The 18,634-nt window shown below is 44.1% G+C and overlaps 3 protein-coding genes across 4 annotated transcripts; all 3 read left to right on the forward strand.

The window, feature by feature from the left end:
• Nucleotides 1–478: 478 nt before the first annotated feature.
• LOC125520773 (COP9 signalosome complex subunit 3) lies at nt 479–5,025 on the forward strand. Of its 2 annotated transcripts, none has more exons than XM_048685788.1 (11): nt 479–809; nt 941–1,062; nt 1,137–1,383; nt 1,462–1,519; nt 1,605–1,694; nt 3,009–3,071; nt 3,624–3,713; nt 3,939–4,097; nt 4,177–4,298; nt 4,606–4,678; nt 4,755–5,025. In XM_048685788.1, exons 1-11 carry the CDS (start codon nt 622–624, stop codon nt 4,824–4,826), a joined length of 1,284 nt encoding a protein of 427 aa, XP_048541745.1. In that variant the 5' UTR covers nt 479–621; the 3' UTR covers nt 4,827–5,025. The 2 variants fall into 2 exon arrangements, with proteins under 2 accessions (XP_048541745.1, XP_048541746.1); XM_048685789.1 differs by having other exon boundaries at nt 4,761–5,025.
• Nucleotides 5,026–7,002: 1,977 nt separating this feature from the next.
• LOC125523448 lies at nt 7,003–9,381 on the forward strand. The gene is made up of 6 exons (XM_048688480.1): nt 7,003–7,454; nt 7,588–7,694; nt 8,342–8,397; nt 8,483–8,647; nt 8,830–8,943; nt 9,093–9,381. Exons 1-6 carry the CDS (start codon nt 7,093–7,095, stop codon nt 9,192–9,194), a joined length of 906 nt encoding a protein of 301 aa, XP_048544437.1. The 5' UTR covers nt 7,003–7,092; the 3' UTR covers nt 9,195–9,381.
• Nucleotides 9,382–11,595: 2,214 nt separating this feature from the next.
• On the forward strand, nt 11,596–14,425 carry LOC125523804. Its single transcript, XM_048688876.1, has 6 exons — nt 11,596–12,220; nt 12,344–12,452; nt 13,262–13,317; nt 13,508–13,672; nt 13,869–13,985; nt 14,094–14,425. The coding sequence occupies exons 1-6, from the start codon at nt 11,630–11,632 to the stop codon at nt 14,187–14,189; spliced, it is 1,134 nt and encodes a 377-aa protein (XP_048544833.1). The 5' UTR covers nt 11,596–11,629; the 3' UTR covers nt 14,190–14,425.
• The last annotated feature ends 4,209 nt before the right edge of the window (nt 14,426–18,634 follow it).

Consider the following 18,634-nt stretch of genomic DNA (forward strand, 5'->3'; position numbering starts at 1 on the left):
TGCATCTCTTTGTGGGAGTCCTTGCGATCCCGTGTCAGCCATGCGGTCGCCTGAAGAATTGTCAACCAGGAGGCGAGATCTCACAACTGTTAACGTGGGAAATCATCGAAACTCGGTGATCTATGGGGAACTCTGGCAGTCGCCGCCAGAGGACGTCAGGAACCCTAACAAAAGGAAAAAACCGGGCAGTCGTTTACTAAGGACTTCACGTTGTTAGCACTTCAAAAAAAGTTTTCCAACAAACACACTGTAGATAGGTCAAAACATTGTTCTCCACCCATCAAACGGCAGAGTTATAATCCGTGACCTCTTTTTTCTTTCAGGGTTATCTGATCTCTTTCTGTCTCACATGTTGTGGCTGAGTTGGGTACATGGACGGGGCAGATTACATCTCCAAACTCACCGAACGGTCCAGATTCCTCAGACGTAGAGGCCCCCAAGAACAAGACGCCTTTGGGCCGGTCGCGTGCTCACAAAAGCACCATCCGCCGCTCGTCCCGTCCCGTCTCGTCTCCCCCAACCAGGCGAAAACCAGCATCGCGAACGGCACCAGACCAAACCCCCGAATTCGAGCCAAGGAGCAAGGGCAAAACCCCATCTGCGGCGGCGGCGGCGGCGGCGATGGAGTCGGTGGAGGCGCTCGTGGCGCACATCCAGGGTCTCTCCGGGAGCCCGGACGAGCTGGCGCAGCTCCACGGCCTCCTCAAGCAGGCCGACGGCGACGCCCTGCGCGTCCACTCCGCCGGCCTCCTGCCCTTCCTCTCCCACCTCCACCCCGGCGCCCACTCCCTCGGCTACCTCTACCTCCTGTACGCGACCCCCCTCCCCCCCCTTCACCAAAACCCTAACCCCCTTCGAGTCCATCGCGCCGCGACGCTCCAATCTCTCCTTCGCGTCGATCGATCCCTAGCGCATCTAATCGTTCGTTTACTCTCTGCAGGGATTCTTTCGTGTCGTCGTCTGCTAATCTGAGGGCGCACGCCGGCGGGGACCTTCTTGTGACCGTGGCCGATTTCCTCACCTCTTGCTCGGCCGACCAGATACGCATGGCGCCCGACAAATGTGCGTGCCGTGCGATTATCAAATCGAATTGTTCCGTTTCGTTTAGCTGCGGGCTAATCTTTTTGTTTGTGCAGTTTTGAATGTCTGTAGGGTGCTCAAGAACGAGGTCATGCAGCTCAATGCGCCGATCCGAGGGATTGCTCCGCTTCGGGCTGCTGTCCGCAAGATCCAGACATCGTCAGAGCAGCTTACCCCACTCCACGCCGAATACCTGATGCTGTGCCTGCTGGCCAAGCAGTACAAGGCTGGCCTGAGCGTCCTGGAAGACGATATATTTGAAGTTGATCAGCCCAAGGACTTGTTCCTTTACTGCTACTACGGGTCTGGATTAAGTTTGTTGAATGGCTTACGGTTTTTGAGTATGTGTTGACTTGCTTACTAGTTTGCCTTCTCTTGCAGGGCGATGATATACATTGGGCTGAAGAAGTTCCGTAAAGCATTGGAGCTTCTTCACAATGTGAGGCCTTCAACTATGCGACTAGTTTTCTGGGTAGCCGTTTCTCCGTTTGTGCTGTTTACTGAAGATATACTTATTTTTTCAGGCTGTTACTGCCCCAATGTCGTCATTGAATGCAATTACTGTCGAGGCTTACAAGAAGTATGTCCTAGTTTCACTCATTCAGAGTGGACAGGTATATCACTTCTTTGCATTCTATAGTGATTTGTGATGCTGCTTTTAGGAAAAAGTTCCCTTATCGCGTTGGGTTTGGATCAATTAAGGCATGTCTACCCTGCCTAGCTTTGATCGCCGACATTGATGCTTCCTATAGATAGATACACATTATTAGTTGCCAAAATAAGATATAAGATGTACTCCCTCCGTTACTAAATATTTACCTTTCTAGAGATTTCAACAAGTGCCTGCATACAGAGTAAAATGAGTGAATCTACACTCTAAAATATGTCTATATACATCTGTATGTGGTATTCCATTTGAAATCTCTAAAAAGACAAATATTTAGGAACGGAGGGAGTAGTGGTCACCTGCAATTGTTGTTGGGAGAACAAGTTTGTTTCTTCCCAGCTTTAATCAAAAGAAAATCATTTTAAAATGGAATATGTAACTTAAGACCCACTGCCACATAGAAAATAGGAAATCGATCAAATGAAACACCAGAAGAAAGCGATGCATTAATACCAAAGATGTGTCCTATTCATATACTCCCTCTGTCCTTTGAAGAGTGTACTTCCAACTTTGTTGGAGGGTCAAACTATCTCAAAGTTTGACCGAGTTTGTGCAAAAATATATCAATGTTTGTGAAACGAAATACGTATATGATGAAAATTTATTTTATCATCAATCTAATGCTACTAATTTGATGGCATAAATGTTGGTGTGTTATTGTATAAATATGGTCAAACATAAAAAAGTTTGACTTCCCAAAAAAGTTGGAAGTACACTCTTTAAAGGACGGAGGGAGTATGCCACTTGCTTGATTAAGCTAGTTCTAAGATAAGAATGTGAATGACATAGGGCCAAATTTGATGCTAGAATGCTAGATTAATGTAGTATCATATCCCTGAAAAGAGACTACACGTGTTTCAGATATGCTGGCGTTACAAGCTGAATGCATGGACCCCCTCCTCCTATCTTCTGTTGATGGGATAATGCGATAAACCTATTGTGATTTGATGATCATAAATTCATAATTCTTTGTTTTGTTATCCCTAGTTGGTACAAATAGGGAGCACAAATATACAAATTTTGTGAGCGAATGAAGAAAATATGGCAACATAGGCTATTGGTGCCCATATTAGTGCGTGCATATCGTTATCATTAACCGTTGTCCATCATTATTTGTTTGGAACGAAAACAGATGGCCCTGTAAGCCCTTTGCTCTACTGGTGGTTCCGTATCATGTTGAGATAGTTTGTTACATTCGGAATGATTTTGTTGAAGTCTGGTGCGGTATGTCAAGTTGAGATGTATTGAATTTTTTGAACAGGTTCCGTCATTCCCCAAGTACACATCTTCGACTGCTCAAAGGAATCTGAAAAATCACACTCAGGTATACTTCCTTCCTTCCTATGAGTTATAATTTCAAATGTATCCAGTGAAAAAAGGTGTTGCTCTTGCACTCACAAGTTGTTGGATGCAATGTGGTAGACTGGTAGTCATCTGCCCTCCTTAGTTTCTTCATTGGCTTTGGGCGTGATAGTAGTCAAATTAAATTTAGTTCTGATATATTCATAGTATATTTTTTCGCCCTTCCTAGTTTATTCATTGGTTTGGTGCCACGGTAGTCAAATTGATTCAGTTCTGATGAATTTTATGGTGGTTATTCGTGCATTATTCTATTGAATGATGTTTATTGCTTTACTCTATCAGCTACATTTGATTGATTCTTGGTACAATGTGCATTCCTTAGACTTTAAAAATGAACTGACTTAGTTTCATAGTCCTAAGACAATAAGTACACGGATGTCTTGTCACCACTAGTGCCATGCTTTAATAATATGTGCTTTTGCTATAAATGATGTAATTTATCCCTTTTATTACATGATAATCCTTTTTAGCTCTTTCTGGAAGCATTAATGCTGTCTATCTGTTTAATTTTTAGATTTACGTTGATCTGTCTACATGCTATGGTACTGGTAGCTACTCTGATTTGGAAACATTCATCCAGTCAAATGCAGAGGCCTTCCAAACTGTGAGTATTTTCTCTTTCCTTCTTTGTCTAATAAGATGCTCTACTGTTAGTGACTAGTGTCAGTCTGTTACCAGGCATACCCCCGGCTGTACCTACCTCCTTCCTTGCTGGGAACTACTTCTTGTTATTTTTCTATTTATATGCTATATATTACTAAAGAATCTGTCAGTAAGATTTTCATGGCACAGTAATATGCATTGGTTTCTGATTATTTGCATGTTTCAGGATAACAACTTTGGACTAGTGAAGCAAGTGCTCTCTTCAATGTACAAGCGAAACATCCAGAGGCTGACCCAGACCTACTTAACTCTTTCACTTGAAGACATTGCCAGCTCTGTTCAACTTAACACCCCGAAAGAAGCTGAGATGCATGTACTTAGGATGGTAGGTGTTTGTATGCAGTCTGGTGATCTTTAGCATCTACGGAAAGCATTATCACACAATTTGACTTCTATAAATTCAGATTGAAGATGGTGAGATCCATGCAACGATAAACCAGAAGGATGGCATGGTCAGCTTTAATGAAGATCCCGAGCAATATAAAAGTAGTGAGATGGTGGAGCACATCGACTCTTCTATTCAAAGGTACGTGCCTTTTATTTTCTACCGCATACTGTATGTTATATATAAAGTTGTGCACGCTCCTAGATTTCTGAAATTTATCATTTTCCTTGGTACATAGTTCCACTCTTTGCGTCCTATGCATAGTCTCAACGAACATCACTGAGAATTCGAAATATAGTTTACTGGATTGCTTAATTCTATTTTAGTAGGTGGCATGTTTTTTCTATTCCAGAATTTATTCTTAGGCACATGCTGAATATGATTAAATATGGAGCAGAAACAACTAATGTTTTGTGACTGATTTAACGCTGTAACAAATATTCTTCAGGTTGATGGCTTTGTCCAAGAAGCTGACCTCAATTGATCAGAACATCTCGTGCGATCATGCATTTTTGATGAAGGTTAGCTCTTCAGATTTGCACATGTATTTTCCCTTCTTGCCGTTGCCCTCTGTTGTTTTCTAATATGTGTGAGTAGGTGCAGAGTGGAAGGGAACGTGCAAGATTCGACTATGATGACTTTGACTCGGTTCCACACAAATATTTTTGAGATGATCAGCGCCTTGGGTGTCTCGGAAGTACTACCATCAAGCTAGCCTTGCCCTGAGGTTATTATTGGTTCGACCCGTATATTACAGCCATCGAAGTTTGAACCCTGTAATTTCTGGAATTAAAGGATGGGAGCTTTTGCTTAGGGATAATGATATTCACTCTTAGAATTTGCCCAGCAAGCTTTCATTTTGAGTACCCATTGGTGTTCTTCTGTGCGAAGAAGAATATGGTTGTGTTTACTGCCGGTTACCTGGTTAGGCAAAGTTAAGTCTTTTTTTAGTAGAAAGCCAAGTTAGTCCGTAGGACGGACGATCACGTTCGGCCGAAGCGCTTTCCGTCGGTAAGTAACCGGTTTGGCCGTCAGTTTGGTTACAGCCTAAAAAGGTTGAGCTTTTGGTTCCCTAACACAGACCAAGTTAAGGTCAGTTGGGGCTGCTTACGCGTCAGGCGACTGCCTGGTTGAGTACCTGTTCATCTGCAACCTCGCGAAAGTTATGGAATAGCAAAACCGAGGTGAGTTGCACACATACACGAGGTAGAGAGCGCTGGAGAACAAGTTTGCTTCCCCGGCTCAATGTCAGGGAGAGCCGTGCTTTAAATCGTCTGCAAAAGTCTCAGGTGTTCGGACTTCTGCCACCCAGCACTCCGGCACCCTTAGCCCACACTTTTCTCCGTATCTTCCCCCACCCTTGTATTTGCACCCTCCTAGCCCGCCGCCACCACCACTCCGGCTATGGCCCATATCTTGTTGGACGTTCATCAGCCCCTCCCACGTGTCTACCCGTCTTATCCTAAAAAATATATATATATCTTGTTGGACGTTCACCAGCCCCTCCCAAGTGTCTGCCCGTCTTACCCTAAAAAAAAAACGTGTCTGCCCGTCTTTGAGCCGTCAATCACTCTGGATCCGTTCATACCCAGGTATCCTCCGCCCACCGCGAATGCCGTCTTTGCCGTGCACCACACCCGACAAAGTGTTTAGACAAACGTCATTGCGTTTTTCTTTTGACGTTCTCGTTATTTCTTTGGAGCAATCACTATGGCGGGATACTTGATGGATGATGAGTTGTTGTGCGATGCGTGGTTGGCTAGAAGTGCGGACTTTGTAGGCATGAAGCAAGTGGTGCAGTGTTTTGGTTAAATGTGCATTCTTGGTTTCATGAGCAAAAACACTTCGCGCCTTATAACTTGTACTCCCTCTGTTCCGAATTACTACTTGTCTTGGATTTGTCTAGATACGGATGTATCTAGACTCATTTTAGTGCTAGATACCTCTATATCTAGATAAATCTAAGACAAGTAATTCGGAACGAAGAGAGTACGATCGCAATGTGAAGTCCCTTGTCCATCGACGGTGCGCCATCTCAAACTCCTGCCATAAAGAATTGCAGTGCGATTGCACAGAAGTGGAGAGAAGGTGGCCATCCGATGTGTCAATCATGAAGATTGTAAGTTTGCTTCTTGTTGCTCTGTATGTTGATCAACTCATCGATACATTTAGTGTTGCAACCACATGTTTTTTTATTTTGCATGGTAATATGTATCTCATCATTTATACCGTAAAGATCATAGTACAAGTCACGTGCAGAACGACTTGGCAAAATTGAAAAGACATCAGAAAGTTAGTCTTTGCATAAAGAAACACCACCAAGAATTAAAATTACAAACAAGATCGAAAAATCCTCTGAACTTCAATACGGACTACATATGGATATATATAGACGTATTTTAAAGTGTAGATTCACTCCTTTTACTTCGTAAGCAGTATATATTGAAATCTGTAAAAGGGCTTATATTTAGGAACAGAAAGAGTAGATGGCTAGACTTGTTTGCAAATATTTCGACTTTATCTAATTGGACGTTTTTTCCACGAAGATTTGCAGATTCCAGCAATTTGTAGCCAATTTATGCTGGCTTTTATTTAGACAGAGTAAAACTAAACAAACACTTACACGATCACGTCGAAAGACAAAAAACTATGTCTTCGGACATTGAACACACGCCGACATTGTACACGACTAGAACTCACGTTCCATGTTAGTGCTATGTCGGAGACTTACATGCTAGCTAGACTGAATTCTAGGATGAGTACGTACTTTCCAAGAAATTCAGATGTACAGAGAGAGAGTTCGAGGCGCCTTCCAGGAAACTCAGATATACCAGAGTTCGAGGAGTCCTATTTAGGCCCAACATTACCGACCAGCAGCGATTCGATCAACTTCCAAACCTCTCGCTCGCTAGCTAAACCCTCGCCTCCGCCTCCCATGGCGACCGCCGGCTGTACCGGCCGCTGGGTCCCGCTTGCCCTCGCCCTGCTACTCGCCGCCGTCTTCGCGCTGGCGCTCATCCCGCAGGCCGCCCTCGCCGCGTCCGGCGGCGTCATGGGCGGCCGCTCCTACTCCTCTTCCGAACCCGACGACTCGTCCTCCTCCAACTCGTATTCGTTCTACGACTCGTCGAGCCACATATCGATCGGCAGGCCGTCGCGTCGCCGCGCGGCCAAGGACGACGACGACGACAACTCGGATGTGATATTCTGGGTGGTGTTTGTCGGTCTCGTTTTGCTGATCGCTGCCGTTTGGTACTACTACGAGTACGAACGCCAGAGGACAACCGTGGTTAAGCTCCAGATTCTCCCGATATTCTTCAGTTCAGAGCAGCAGTTTACCTCTCTTAGTTTATTTAATTTACCACTGGGCACTAGTGGTAGTCAATGCAAGTCAATGGAGGTCGTGACAATTTCAGTTTTGTTCATGATGTCAGGTTGCCTTGCTCGGCTGGGCCAAACCGTTTCAGAGGGAATTGAACGAGATCGCGGAGAGAGTACAGGCTTCCAACAAGCATTCGTATAAATTCATGTTGACTGGTAATGTGATTCCTAAGTTTTTGGGGCTCTGGCTACTTTTGTGTAGGTGATTCCTATGCATTGACTTCCATGGCTGCGTGTGCAATAGTTTCAGTTTGTCGTTAACTTTAAAGTTCTACACTGGTTAACTCGTGTATTTTGTTGTTCAAACTACCTTGATTCTGCTGTCAAGCTCACCCTCTCGTTGAAAACAATGTTCAGTGATTTCAACATATATATAGAAGAAACGTGGAAAGCTAGGTTGGACAACATAGAGTCATAACTCCAGAGTATTAAGTCAATTGGCAACTCTGTATTGAATGTTGTTTCTGTCGTGGTTTCTGAATAAATAGATAGATGGCTCGAAGCTAGGCCATATGTTGCAGACAGCTCGACAAATATGTAAGAGCATAGTACTGAATATATGAGTGGTGTTCAAGACAAGATTTATGAAATATTTATATTAGTATGTACCAGAACTGTCCATCTTATTCGCATGACTGAATGTGACCAACTATTCCGGATACAGGCACACTGCGGATATACGAACCGTTTACCTTGCATCAGATCTTTACTGTCAATACATCTTGCAGAGAGAGATCTATGGCTGGTATTAATTGTTCATCTGTACTGACCTGCTTATCCTGTTCCCCTGACTCATTATGCAGAGACCATATGTTCCTTGAGCCGTCACAGGGATTCCTGCGTATTTTCAAGCTTATCAGTAAGAAACATGTACTATATAGCTCATCAACAGGGCTAGATGGTTCTTCTCCTCTAATGTAATCTTGCTGTTTGATTTGCTTTAGGTTAATGTGAAAAATGGAGTGGATACTTGGGAGGCGCATTTCGATAAACTTTCTATCAAGGAGAGGAGCAAATTTGATGAAGAAACACTTTATAACTTGGAAGGAATCAAGCAGACGAAAGAGTACTCCAAAAAGTTAGATGGCTCCAGAAACGAATATATAGTGGTACGTTAAACTTCATCCACAGTAAATTGTTTCCAGAAAAAAAAGGCCTTCAATGCTTCCTTTTCGACGCCAACTACATGTTGGTTAACATAATTATTTCGATGATCTGGTATTCTTTTGTCACAAAAGTGAAGTTTAATGTTTGCATAATGACTTCTTGAAATGATTTCCAATTCGTTCAGGTAACCATCCTAGTTGCTGCCAAGGGAGCACTGAAGTTCCCAAAAATCACAAGACCCGCAGATCTGGAAGCAGTAGTAGAAAAACTCAACTCTATACCTGCAAGAGAAATTCAGGTATGCGAAATGTTTCTTATCTATTTTCATAATTCACACAAGTGCCGCTGGTTGTATACTTGAGATCAGTGAAAGCCAAAGTTATCCATGCCATTTTTTTTCCAACATCGCTGATAATAACAAATTCCTATCTGTGCCTGCTTTTTTAGGGCGTTCATGTTTTATGGACTCCTCAAGATGAGAATGGCATTCTTTCTAAAGAGAAGCTTCTAGCGGATTATCCTAATCTCAAGCCTCATAATGATTACTAGGACGGCGTCGTTTTGGTGTTTTCGTTTGCTAGGGTAACAATGTAGAAGAATATGGCATGGTAATTTTTGGAAGTTACCGTGCATCGAAACGAATTATTTAGAGTCTAGGCTGCAAATGCCATTCATGTGACATCACCTCTTGTATTTCTACGTTTGTTTGTGAAGCAATAGATGAACTCTTCATACTGATCATGGTATCCAAATCTCAGTATGGAAGAGGGTCCACCATACTTGCAGCAGCTTTGCAAAAACTACGGGAAAAGTATGTTCTAAATTCATTGCTGGTCAGTTGGAAGCCACTAACTAATTGGTATGTGCATTATTAGATTAACCCCCGAAGCTAAAAAAGGGCAAGAATACTAAATAGTTGGTATGTGCATCAGTTAAGGAAAATTAAACCCCAAAATTGTATCCTTTTATTTTCGAACCATGCAGGAGAGAGCTTCATGTATATTTCACTAAGAAGAAAGAGTATACAACGTCGAAGACGACACGACCATCGCGAGAAAATGGCGCAACCCTTCGGCACTAAAGATGATACGACCCAAACAAACGACGTCCCAAGATAACTTAGTCTGAACAAGACACGAAAAGCGAGAAACCTCCACTAAGAGAACCCAAACGTTAGTTAGCCGCAACATGACCTAGAACCGACTAACATTCTCGAAATAGGCTTTCACACAACTTTATATATTGGCAAAAATCTGAACAGATACAAAGGTCAAAAGAAAAATAAAGCCACATTCGAGCGAATGGCACAAGTGCTACCAACTCAACACTGAGTGTGAAAATAAATAGACACCATCCCTAACAAGAGACATCTGAAACTACAAACAAGAATGGAGTTGTGGCTGTCCCTCGCTCCTCGCCATGGAGGGCCGCTCCTACTAGGAGATAGTGGACATGTGTATAATATAGAGATCATCGGAACCACCCCAAGCCAGAGTCGGATGCTACATGCCAGGGACAAGGCATGCTTGAAGTCTCTACTAGTTGCAACCGAACTATCCCAGGATTTCGCTGTTGAGCCTGAGAGGAAGGACAAGGGTTTCCACCCCGGGGCCCAGAGGATATACCACAACAATGCCCTCGAGGGGGAAGCCCCTTGACGGCACCAGAGCGCGGGGCTTTCGGTCAGACCCTCACACGTGCCACCCGCAAAACGAAGGTTGGCAACCCGACCTGCAAAGGAGGGGTTGCTGGAAAGTTCGACAACAAGCAAGGCCTCCAGATCCAACCCAGTGACCCGCCACTACCAAACCCGTGGAGACACCAAAATCACCTGTAAACCTCCCCATGGTACCCACATAGGCGCTGCAACGCTGCTCGCCGCAGAGCCAACCATGCAGCCTCACCATCCAACACCATCGCCCCGGCTTCCAGAAGAGACACACAACCACCGCCAAGACACCAGGTCACTGGAAAGCAGACACCTTGAGACGGACAGCACGAGGGCGGAACCGCCATGTACAAAGGACAACCGACCACATGTGCCAGATCCCATTTGGACCCACCCCCACTGTCAACGGTGAGGATCAACGTCTGTAGCCAACAACGCGAGACTGGCACAATGTACTATGAACAGAGAAGACGAATAGAAAAGCTCGAGCAACAATGCGAGGCATGGCCACAAGTTCGACCAAAATTATGACCTTGTATTACATTGTCAAATTCGAGAGAAAGTTCAAAGTTGTTACAGAAAAAAAATCTCAAAGAAGACGGAGGTGTTCAAAGTCTATGAAAAATCACAGTGATTGATCTTTGGATTGTAGAACTGATATAAATGGATTTTATAGCATAGAGAAAGCAGAGTGCATTCAAGGGCAGGTGAACTAGATTTTGTATTTGGTTTTCAAAACACCACTCGTTAGATTTTTGCACGCAATTTTTTTTCCATTGACGGACGATAGATGTTTCATCCCTCTTACCCCAAAAAAGGGACCCTAATAAGTGTCACATGTGTGGCACAAAGCAATTCCGCCCTGACGTTTTTTGATGACAAGTTTAGTTATATGAGGATGACAATTTTTTTTAATGTGTGAGGATGACAACTTTAGTTGTGAAGCACGTCTTACTTTTTGTTTGATGGCAAGTTTCAATTATTTTGTGTTTTTTTTGGATGGCAACTTTAGTGTAAAAAACGTCAGAACCGTGTTACTATGTGGGACACGCATGACACTTATTATTTGGAAAAAAAGACACATCCCTCCCTTTTGGCAACATTTTAGGTGACTTTACGTGATACATTGAAGTCTTTTCTTAAGTTGCCATTATCTTGTTTATAAGCACAGTATTTCTCCTTCCTTTTATGCCTCCGCGTGAATTTTGTTTCTGTTGTACATATAGTTGCAATTTACTTATTATTGTGCGGAAATTATATTTTCCGGTTGACTTCCAAAGCCCTCCGCTCTAAACCCTCGGCTCCTTCGCTCCCAATGGCGGCGATCGCCACCCATGTGCAGCATCCACCGGTAGCCCTCTCACGCTGCGGACCGCCGTCCAACCCCTTCCTCCGCTTCGCCCCCTCGCCGTCCGTGCTCCTCCGGTCCCGCGCCGCGGCGACGCCTCCCCTGGCTCCCATCGGCGCGCGCGGCAAGGATGACGACCCCATCTCATACCCGGAGCCCCGTAACAGTTCGCTCGGTCTCTCCCCCCTGCTCGTCGCCGTGGCAGCGGCGGCGACCCCGCAGGCCGCGCTGGCCCTGTCCGGCGGCTCCTGCGGCGGGTGTGACGACTCCTCCAGTTCGTCGTCGTCCTCCTCTTCCTCGTCCTCATCCTCGTCCTGCGATGACTCCACTACCGACTCCATAGATTGGTCATCCACGTCCTTCTCCTCTAAGCCGAAGAAGAAGGAGGGGACCGAGGCGACTCACGAGTCGGTCGGCACAGCGGCAGCTCCTCCGCTTGGCTGGAGCTCTGACCAGTGGTTCTGGGGCACCTTCGCCTTGGGGTCCGCTGGCGCCGTTGCCCTATTCGTCGCCTTGCAGAAACTGCTGGGTGAGAAGACCGCCGTGGTTAAGCTCCAGGTTCGATCTCTCCTGATTTCGTGATCCAAATACAGTTCAGTTTAGGACCTCAGTTCCTTGATCACTGATTACTCACCGCTATAAATGTAATTGTATAATCCATTGGAATTGCTCGTGATTAAGGTTGCGCTGCGTGATACGGCGATGGTAAAATCAGTCCAAAAGGATCTGAATTCCATTGCTGAGAAGGTGGAGGGTTCGAACCGATGGTGGTATAAGTTCATATTGACCGGTAATTAAGACCGCCAATTCTGAATTATTGCGTTTTTATGCTTCAGTGCCTCGTTGACATGTCTCCAGTTTGTTATAATAATAGTCAGGCCATGCTATTTATCTCTAGGTTCGTCCTGTTCAATGGCTTCCATGTTCGCTGTTCTAGTTGCGTGTGTATCCTTTGTTTAGTTTATGCTTTTGAAATACTACTTCAAATTTGAATTTTATTCTCTCCTCAAAATTAGAATCTTAGCCTAATCAATCATAGTATATGTAAAAATACATATAGGAAAATTAGCAATGTAACCAGTCAGGTGTCTCTGGTTATAAAGTGCAGTGGCAAATTGGAACTGAATTTAAATGGATCTTTAAAAACAAGAAATCTGGACGTGTACTTAATTTATTGCAAATAGGTTGGTGATAAACATGTATTTGCTTTGACGAGATGAACACTATTTTTCTGTGCATATATGGATACATGTCATTTAAAATTTGCCAAATGTTAGCATTCACTGAAACTAAGCTTATTTATATTCAGAATAAGGAATATATGAGGTATAGAGTTGGCCGTATGCATCTTTCTGATGCAGAGGCTGGGGATCTCCCCCTTTTCTAAGAAAAAGGAGGTATAGAGTGTCTAGATACCGATTAGTGAACACAAATGTTGTTCAAGCACTTGAAGACATACTAACGGATATCAGAACATAATGCTACAAAGTTGCCCATCAATACTAAGCTTATTTACGTACCTTCTCTTGTAGATATCGGAAGATTAGCATTAATACTGCTACTTTGTTTGGTCTATTCTGACGATTCACCATTTTGCAGAGACCATGTATTCCTTACGCCGTCACCAGCATTGCTGCATCTCTTCATGCTTATCAGTAAGAAAACATACAAGTTCTTAAAATCTTTGTTGATACAAAGTATACACTGTATTATTTAACCTTTGGGTGTTGACACTTTTATATACATGCGGCTGCTTCTTGTTGTGATGACGATTTATACTAGGTATGCATGTAAAACTGCAGAGTGAATCACTGAATCCTGCAATTTCCATTCCATCTACTTTAGGTTGTCACGACAAACATAGAGGGTTCTTGGAAGGAGCATTTTGACAGGATTTCTGCGGAAGAGAGGAATAAATTTGATGAAGAAACACTTTCAAACTCGAACGGGGTCAAACAAAAGAAAACCTACTCCATGAAAACTGATGGCAGCAGAAACGAGTACATAGTGGTATGTTCCCTAGAAAATTCTTCCACTTTTTTGTTATCCTGTATTTAGTTTTAAAGTATGTTCTGTCACATGTTGGTTCCGTGATTCTTATGAACTGAAGCTTTCCTTTTTCTTTTCTGGTGGTGAAACATGGATGTGTCACACTATTGTGATGATCTGAGAGTACTATTTTTTTGATGATTTCTGAACTCTCCAGGTAACCATTCTCGTTGCTGCTAACGGAACAGTAAACCTCCCCGCGGCTATCAAAAGCCCTGCAGATCTGGAAGCAGTAGTGGCAAGGCTCAACTCTACGCCTGCAAGCGAACTTCGGGTATGCATGCCGTTTCCTTTCTGTTCAATAAATTAGCTAATTGATCGATGTGTTCATCTGATATTATATCTTAGTTTGCTGCTTTGCTAATTGGTCACACTGATTCAGGGTGTTCGAGTCATGTGGACCCCTCAAGATGCGGATGACGTTCTCTCGGAAGATAGGATGCGGAAGGATTACCCATACCTGAAGCCCCTTGCGTGATGGCGAGCAGACAGAGTTCTGCTGCTCATCGTGCCTTTGGATGGCGGGTGACGGTCACCATGTAACCCTGGCCCTTTTCTAGTTATAAGAACACAAGCAAGTGATAGGTCAACATAGGTGGTGGAGTAATGGTCATGCACTCATGCTACCGAGTATGGATCGCAATGTTAGGCTTTTTGTTTCTGTTTTTAACAATGATGCCCTTCTGAAAAGGATTCTCCCTCAAATTTTGGGCACCTAGGGATGTCTATGAGTTGGCTAGTCATGTTTCACGGTCTTGAGCAAAAATGACACTGAGAGCATATTTCCTATCCTATAATGGCAAAACGTATCTTTTATCCCAAAAAGCGTTAACAAGTTAGGGGATTAAACTTTTTTTCATTTAGCATATCCCCTAAAGTTAATCCCTCAAATCAACTTGACCTCACATGGAAATGGAAGCCTCTTTGCATCTCATCATCTTCCTCATTCTTCCTCCTTTCATTCATGTAGCCAATATGTACATGAACTAGCTAGGGCCTAGGATAGTTGATCCACAAAAGTAATTTGATAAAGGCTTGCTGAACGCACATGCACATGCGAAGTAGTCAAGAAGGTAGGCAAAATTCTTCCTTCAACAGTCACGTTTTGGGCACTTATGAATGGGTTCTTCTCATCTTCCTTCTCGTAGTGGTCTGAAATGCAACAAATCATCGGAATCGGTGACAACAATCATATTTCTCTGTGCATAAAAGACATAGGTGATGTTTCTCCTTTGTAGGAGCTAGTCCGCTCGTGTTGTTGCTCCACTTGTGTCGGTGACGACAGGGAGGAGCGCCACCGTGGTTGTAAACGACAAGGAAGATGAAAAAAAAACTTCACTGGAATCTCGTTGGAGATGGTGAGGGGAAGGAGGTGGCGCTGAGGGGAGGCGCCATGAGCGGAGGGGTCGGCTGGGGCGGCCGGTAGCAAGGTGGGCAGTAGTGGGTGCGGGAGGCACAATCGTCTCCCTACTTTTTTTTAGAATGTCTCCCTACTTATTCTGAGAGTTGTCCTCTGGAGGAAATATAGGCTACAGGGGGGTCTCTAAAGGATGCTAACTTATATTTTAAGGAGTTAGGCGTTCAGGGGATCCGCTAGATAAGGCCTTAGTTTCGTATGCGAAAAAAAAATTCCTCTCAAATATAGCTTTAATGGGATCTACTAGAGATGCCCTAAGAAAAATGTGCTACTGCATGGATAGTGCTACAAAAGTGGTCGTTCCGAGCAAGGATAGATTCCAAAATGTAAAATTTCGGCTGCCAATGTCTTTGAGTTTTTTATTTGATACTTGAGAATTGTGTACGTAATTTTTTTTAAAGGGTATTTTCAGAAACTTATAGTTTTTTCCCATCTTGTAGAAGAAATTAGTAGTCCAAATTGTGTTCTATATAACATGTTAATGTCCAAAACCAAAGCTTATATGGAAGTACTTCCTCTCTTTTTATGGCATTTTTTGATTGGTTAAGACAACCATTTGACTAGCAGTTAGTCTATTAATATGTTCTATATGTGACACAATAACACATTTAAATAAGTACATTTTAGTGTATGTCTAATGAAACCACGAAAAAAAATTAAGGACTCAACCAATAGTCATTTTTTTTTGTAAAGCTCCTTTGGATCAAAGGAATGAAACCACCAATTTTTTTTAAGGATTACTTTCACACAATCTAATTCCGTAGGAATTCTATTAAGATATTATGTCTTACAGAAAAAAAATCTTCCATGAGTTGCATGAACTTTCTCCCTCTTCAGATTTTTGTAATATTTTGGTGTGTGCTTTATTGCTTTTAGGACTTCACATGACCTGACATTTCAATCCCACCAACACATTTTCTTTTGAAGAAAAGACACCCAGAGGGCATCTTAGATCTGATAATTATCAAGGAAACCAATAACCATGACAATGGAAAGACAATTGGATGCAGAATGACCAATAAAAAATAAAATTGTATTATCCGTATTCTTTGCCTAGCATAACTCAGAGATCGAACAACTTGTGAACGACATGCTCAAGTCAAAGGTGACCACACACAGTATGAGCCTGTACACGACGTCGGTGCTCACATAGTATGAGCTCGTACGCAGCATCGGTGCCCCTTGTCAAGAAGAAAGATGATACATGGCGGTTTTGTGTCGACTATCGTTGGCTCAATGATATTATAGTGAAGAACAAGGTCTCGTTGCCCATCGTCGACGAGCTACTCGATGAACTCGTCGAGGCAGCATTCTTCTCCAAGCTGGACCTCTTCGCCGGCTATCGTCAAGTTCTTATGAATCCGTTCGACGAGGAGAAGACATCATTCAAAATGCACCATGGCCACATTCAATCCCATGTCATGCCCTTCGGCTTAACCATCACGCCGATGATGTTTCGGTACTTCATGAACTCAATCTTCACTGAATACGTGCGTAAGTTCATCATTGTCTTCTTGGATGTCATCTTGGTGAATCTGTCTCACTATAGGAACATGAGGATCATTTTAGTCATGTACCGGCCTTGCTCCGACATCACAAACTCTATGCCAAACTGTCTAAATGCTCATTCTCTCAAGACCGCATCGACTACTTTGGGCATGTCATCTCTCGACATGGAGTAGCCATGGATGAGGATAAGATGGTAATCATGTGGCAATGGATGACTTCCACCGATGCCACCGAGATGCGTGGTTTCCTGGGCATTAGCTACTATTACCGCAACTTTGCGCCCAAGTATGGCATCCTCGCCAAACCACTCGCCCAATTGTTGAATAATACAGGCTTTGTGTGGACACAACAAGCACAAGTGGCGTTCGATCTGTTCAAACTGACCATGAGGACCACACATGTCCTCGCCTTAAAGGACTTCACCAAGCCATTCTCCATTGAGACAGACAGTCTGCATTGTTGCAAGGTGGATGCCCATTCACTTTCTTAAGAAAAAAATTAGGCGTGAGGAGCCAGATTCTATCGACGTATGAAAAAAAATTCTCGATGTCATGATGGTCGTGGAACAAGCGACGTGCTTACCTACTGTGCCCCCTTCGTGATCGTCACGAATCACAAAAGTTTGTGTTTGCTGGGGATCAATGCCTCTTCAGCGACCTATAGTGCAAGGCCATGTCAAAATTGGTGGCCTCCAATTGTCCTTCTAGTACAAGTGAGGCATCAAGAACAACACGGCAGACACCTTGTCATGTGTCGACAACTTGTTGTGATTCAACGTGCTCTTAGACTGTCAGTCCAGATGCATCTAGGAGGTAGCTAACTTCTACAAGACAGATGCAGACGCCCCAAGATTTGTTGTTGCAACTCGTGGTTCATACCCGGGCGAGCAAGGCTTCGAGCTGCACCAGGGCATCATCCATCACCACAACCGCATATGGATCAGGGTTAACACCGCCCTGCAGACAAAGCTCATCAGCGTCCTCCACAACAGCATGGTGTGGACACTCTAGGGTGACTTCACCCATGTGTGAACAAGCTCTTTGCCTCACATGGGAAGCGTCGATGAATACATGCAATAATGCTCCATGTGACAACACACCAAGCCTAAGCACTCGGGGCCAAATCAGTAGCTTAAGCACCAATCTTCTCCAAAGTAGTTGATCAAAAGAACTATATCCGCCTCTGTACAATAGTTACAACCCTGGCCCACGAGGGCAAAACACTTTAAACAAAAATAGGTTATGTCTTCTGACAACTCTTTCGGCGAGGTATTGTGTTCCGGCCTTATTATTATTTCGAACCGTTTCCCAGCCTCTCGTTTCATCTTTCGAGACACGGTATTCATTGACACGTCTTGTCAAAGCAGAGATCGTGTCCCCTTATTACGGGATTCTCATCAACATAGGCTTGGGAAATCCAACCGTGCCATTCGCACGACCCCTTGGGAACAGGCGAATTTTAAGGCCGGGGAGGAGGCACTTGACATTCACTGCCTTTATAAAAGGATAAGGATATATCCCTCTTCCCTGCACCTTCCTCCCTTCCTGCTTCCTCGAGCTCCGGCGCCCCAATCCCAAGCTTTTCCCTTCACCCCCACTTCTCCAGCCATGGCTGGATCCGGTTCCCAGGGCAAGTGGATGGCGTCTTCCATAACGGAGAAGGACATCAAGGATCTACGGGAAGCGGGGTACTTGATGGCGGAGATCACACACAAGCTTCCTACCCCAGGGCAGGTCATCCCTACCCCACAGTCCAGCGAAAGGGTGGTTTTTATCCCCCACTTCCTCCGAGGATTCGGGTTTGCCCTCCATCCCTTCGTCCGAGGTCTCATGTTTTTCTATGGGCTAGATTTCCATGATCTAGCCCCGAATTCCTTCCTTCACATCTCGACGGTCATCGTCGTGTGTGAGCCATTCCTACGCGTTCCCCCACACTTTGGCCTGTGGCTCAAGGTCTTCAATGTGAAGCCAAAGGTGGTCGATGGTCAACACGCCGAG

The sequence above is a fragment of the Triticum urartu genome, chromosome 7, assembly GCF_003073215.2.
Source record: "Triticum urartu cultivar G1812 chromosome 7, Tu2.1, whole genome shotgun sequence".
NCBI lineage: Eukaryota > Viridiplantae > Streptophyta > Magnoliopsida > Poales > Poaceae > Triticum > Triticum urartu.

Excerpts from the sequence above, each read along its gene's own strand:
- LOC125523804 (XM_048688876.1), top strand. The coding sequence starts at position 11,630 with ATGGCGGCGATCGCCACCCATGTGCAGCATCCACCGGTAGCCCTCTCA. Across the intron at positions 13,318-13,507 it reads GCATCTCTTCATGCTTATCA|GTTGTCACGACAAACATAGA; the intron begins GTAAGAAAACAT and ends CATCTACTTTAG. Across the intron at positions 13,986-14,093 it reads CGCCTGCAAGCGAACTTCGG|GGTGTTCGAGTCATGTGGAC; the intron begins GTATGCATGCCG and ends ACACTGATTCAG.
- LOC125520773 (XM_048685788.1), top strand. The coding sequence starts at position 622 with ATGGAGTCGGTGGAGGCGCTCGTGGCGCACATCCAGGGTCTCTCCGGG. Across the intron at positions 810-940 it reads CTCGGCTACCTCTACCTCCT|GGATTCTTTCGTGTCGTCGT; the intron begins GTACGCGACCCC and ends TACTCTCTGCAG. Across the intron at positions 1,063-1,136 it reads ACGCATGGCGCCCGACAAAT|TTTTGAATGTCTGTAGGGTG; the intron begins GTGCGTGCCGTG and ends TTGTTTGTGCAG.
- LOC125523448 (XM_048688480.1), top strand. The coding sequence starts at position 7,093 with ATGGCGACCGCCGGCTGTACCGGCCGCTGGGTCCCGCTTGCCCTCGCC. Across the intron at positions 7,455-7,587 it reads AGGACAACCGTGGTTAAGCT|TCAGGTTGCCTTGCTCGGCT; the intron begins CCAGATTCTCCC and ends TTGTTCATGATG. Across the intron at positions 7,695-8,341 it reads GTATAAATTCATGTTGACTG|AGACCATATGTTCCTTGAGC; the intron begins GTAATGTGATTC and ends CTCATTATGCAG.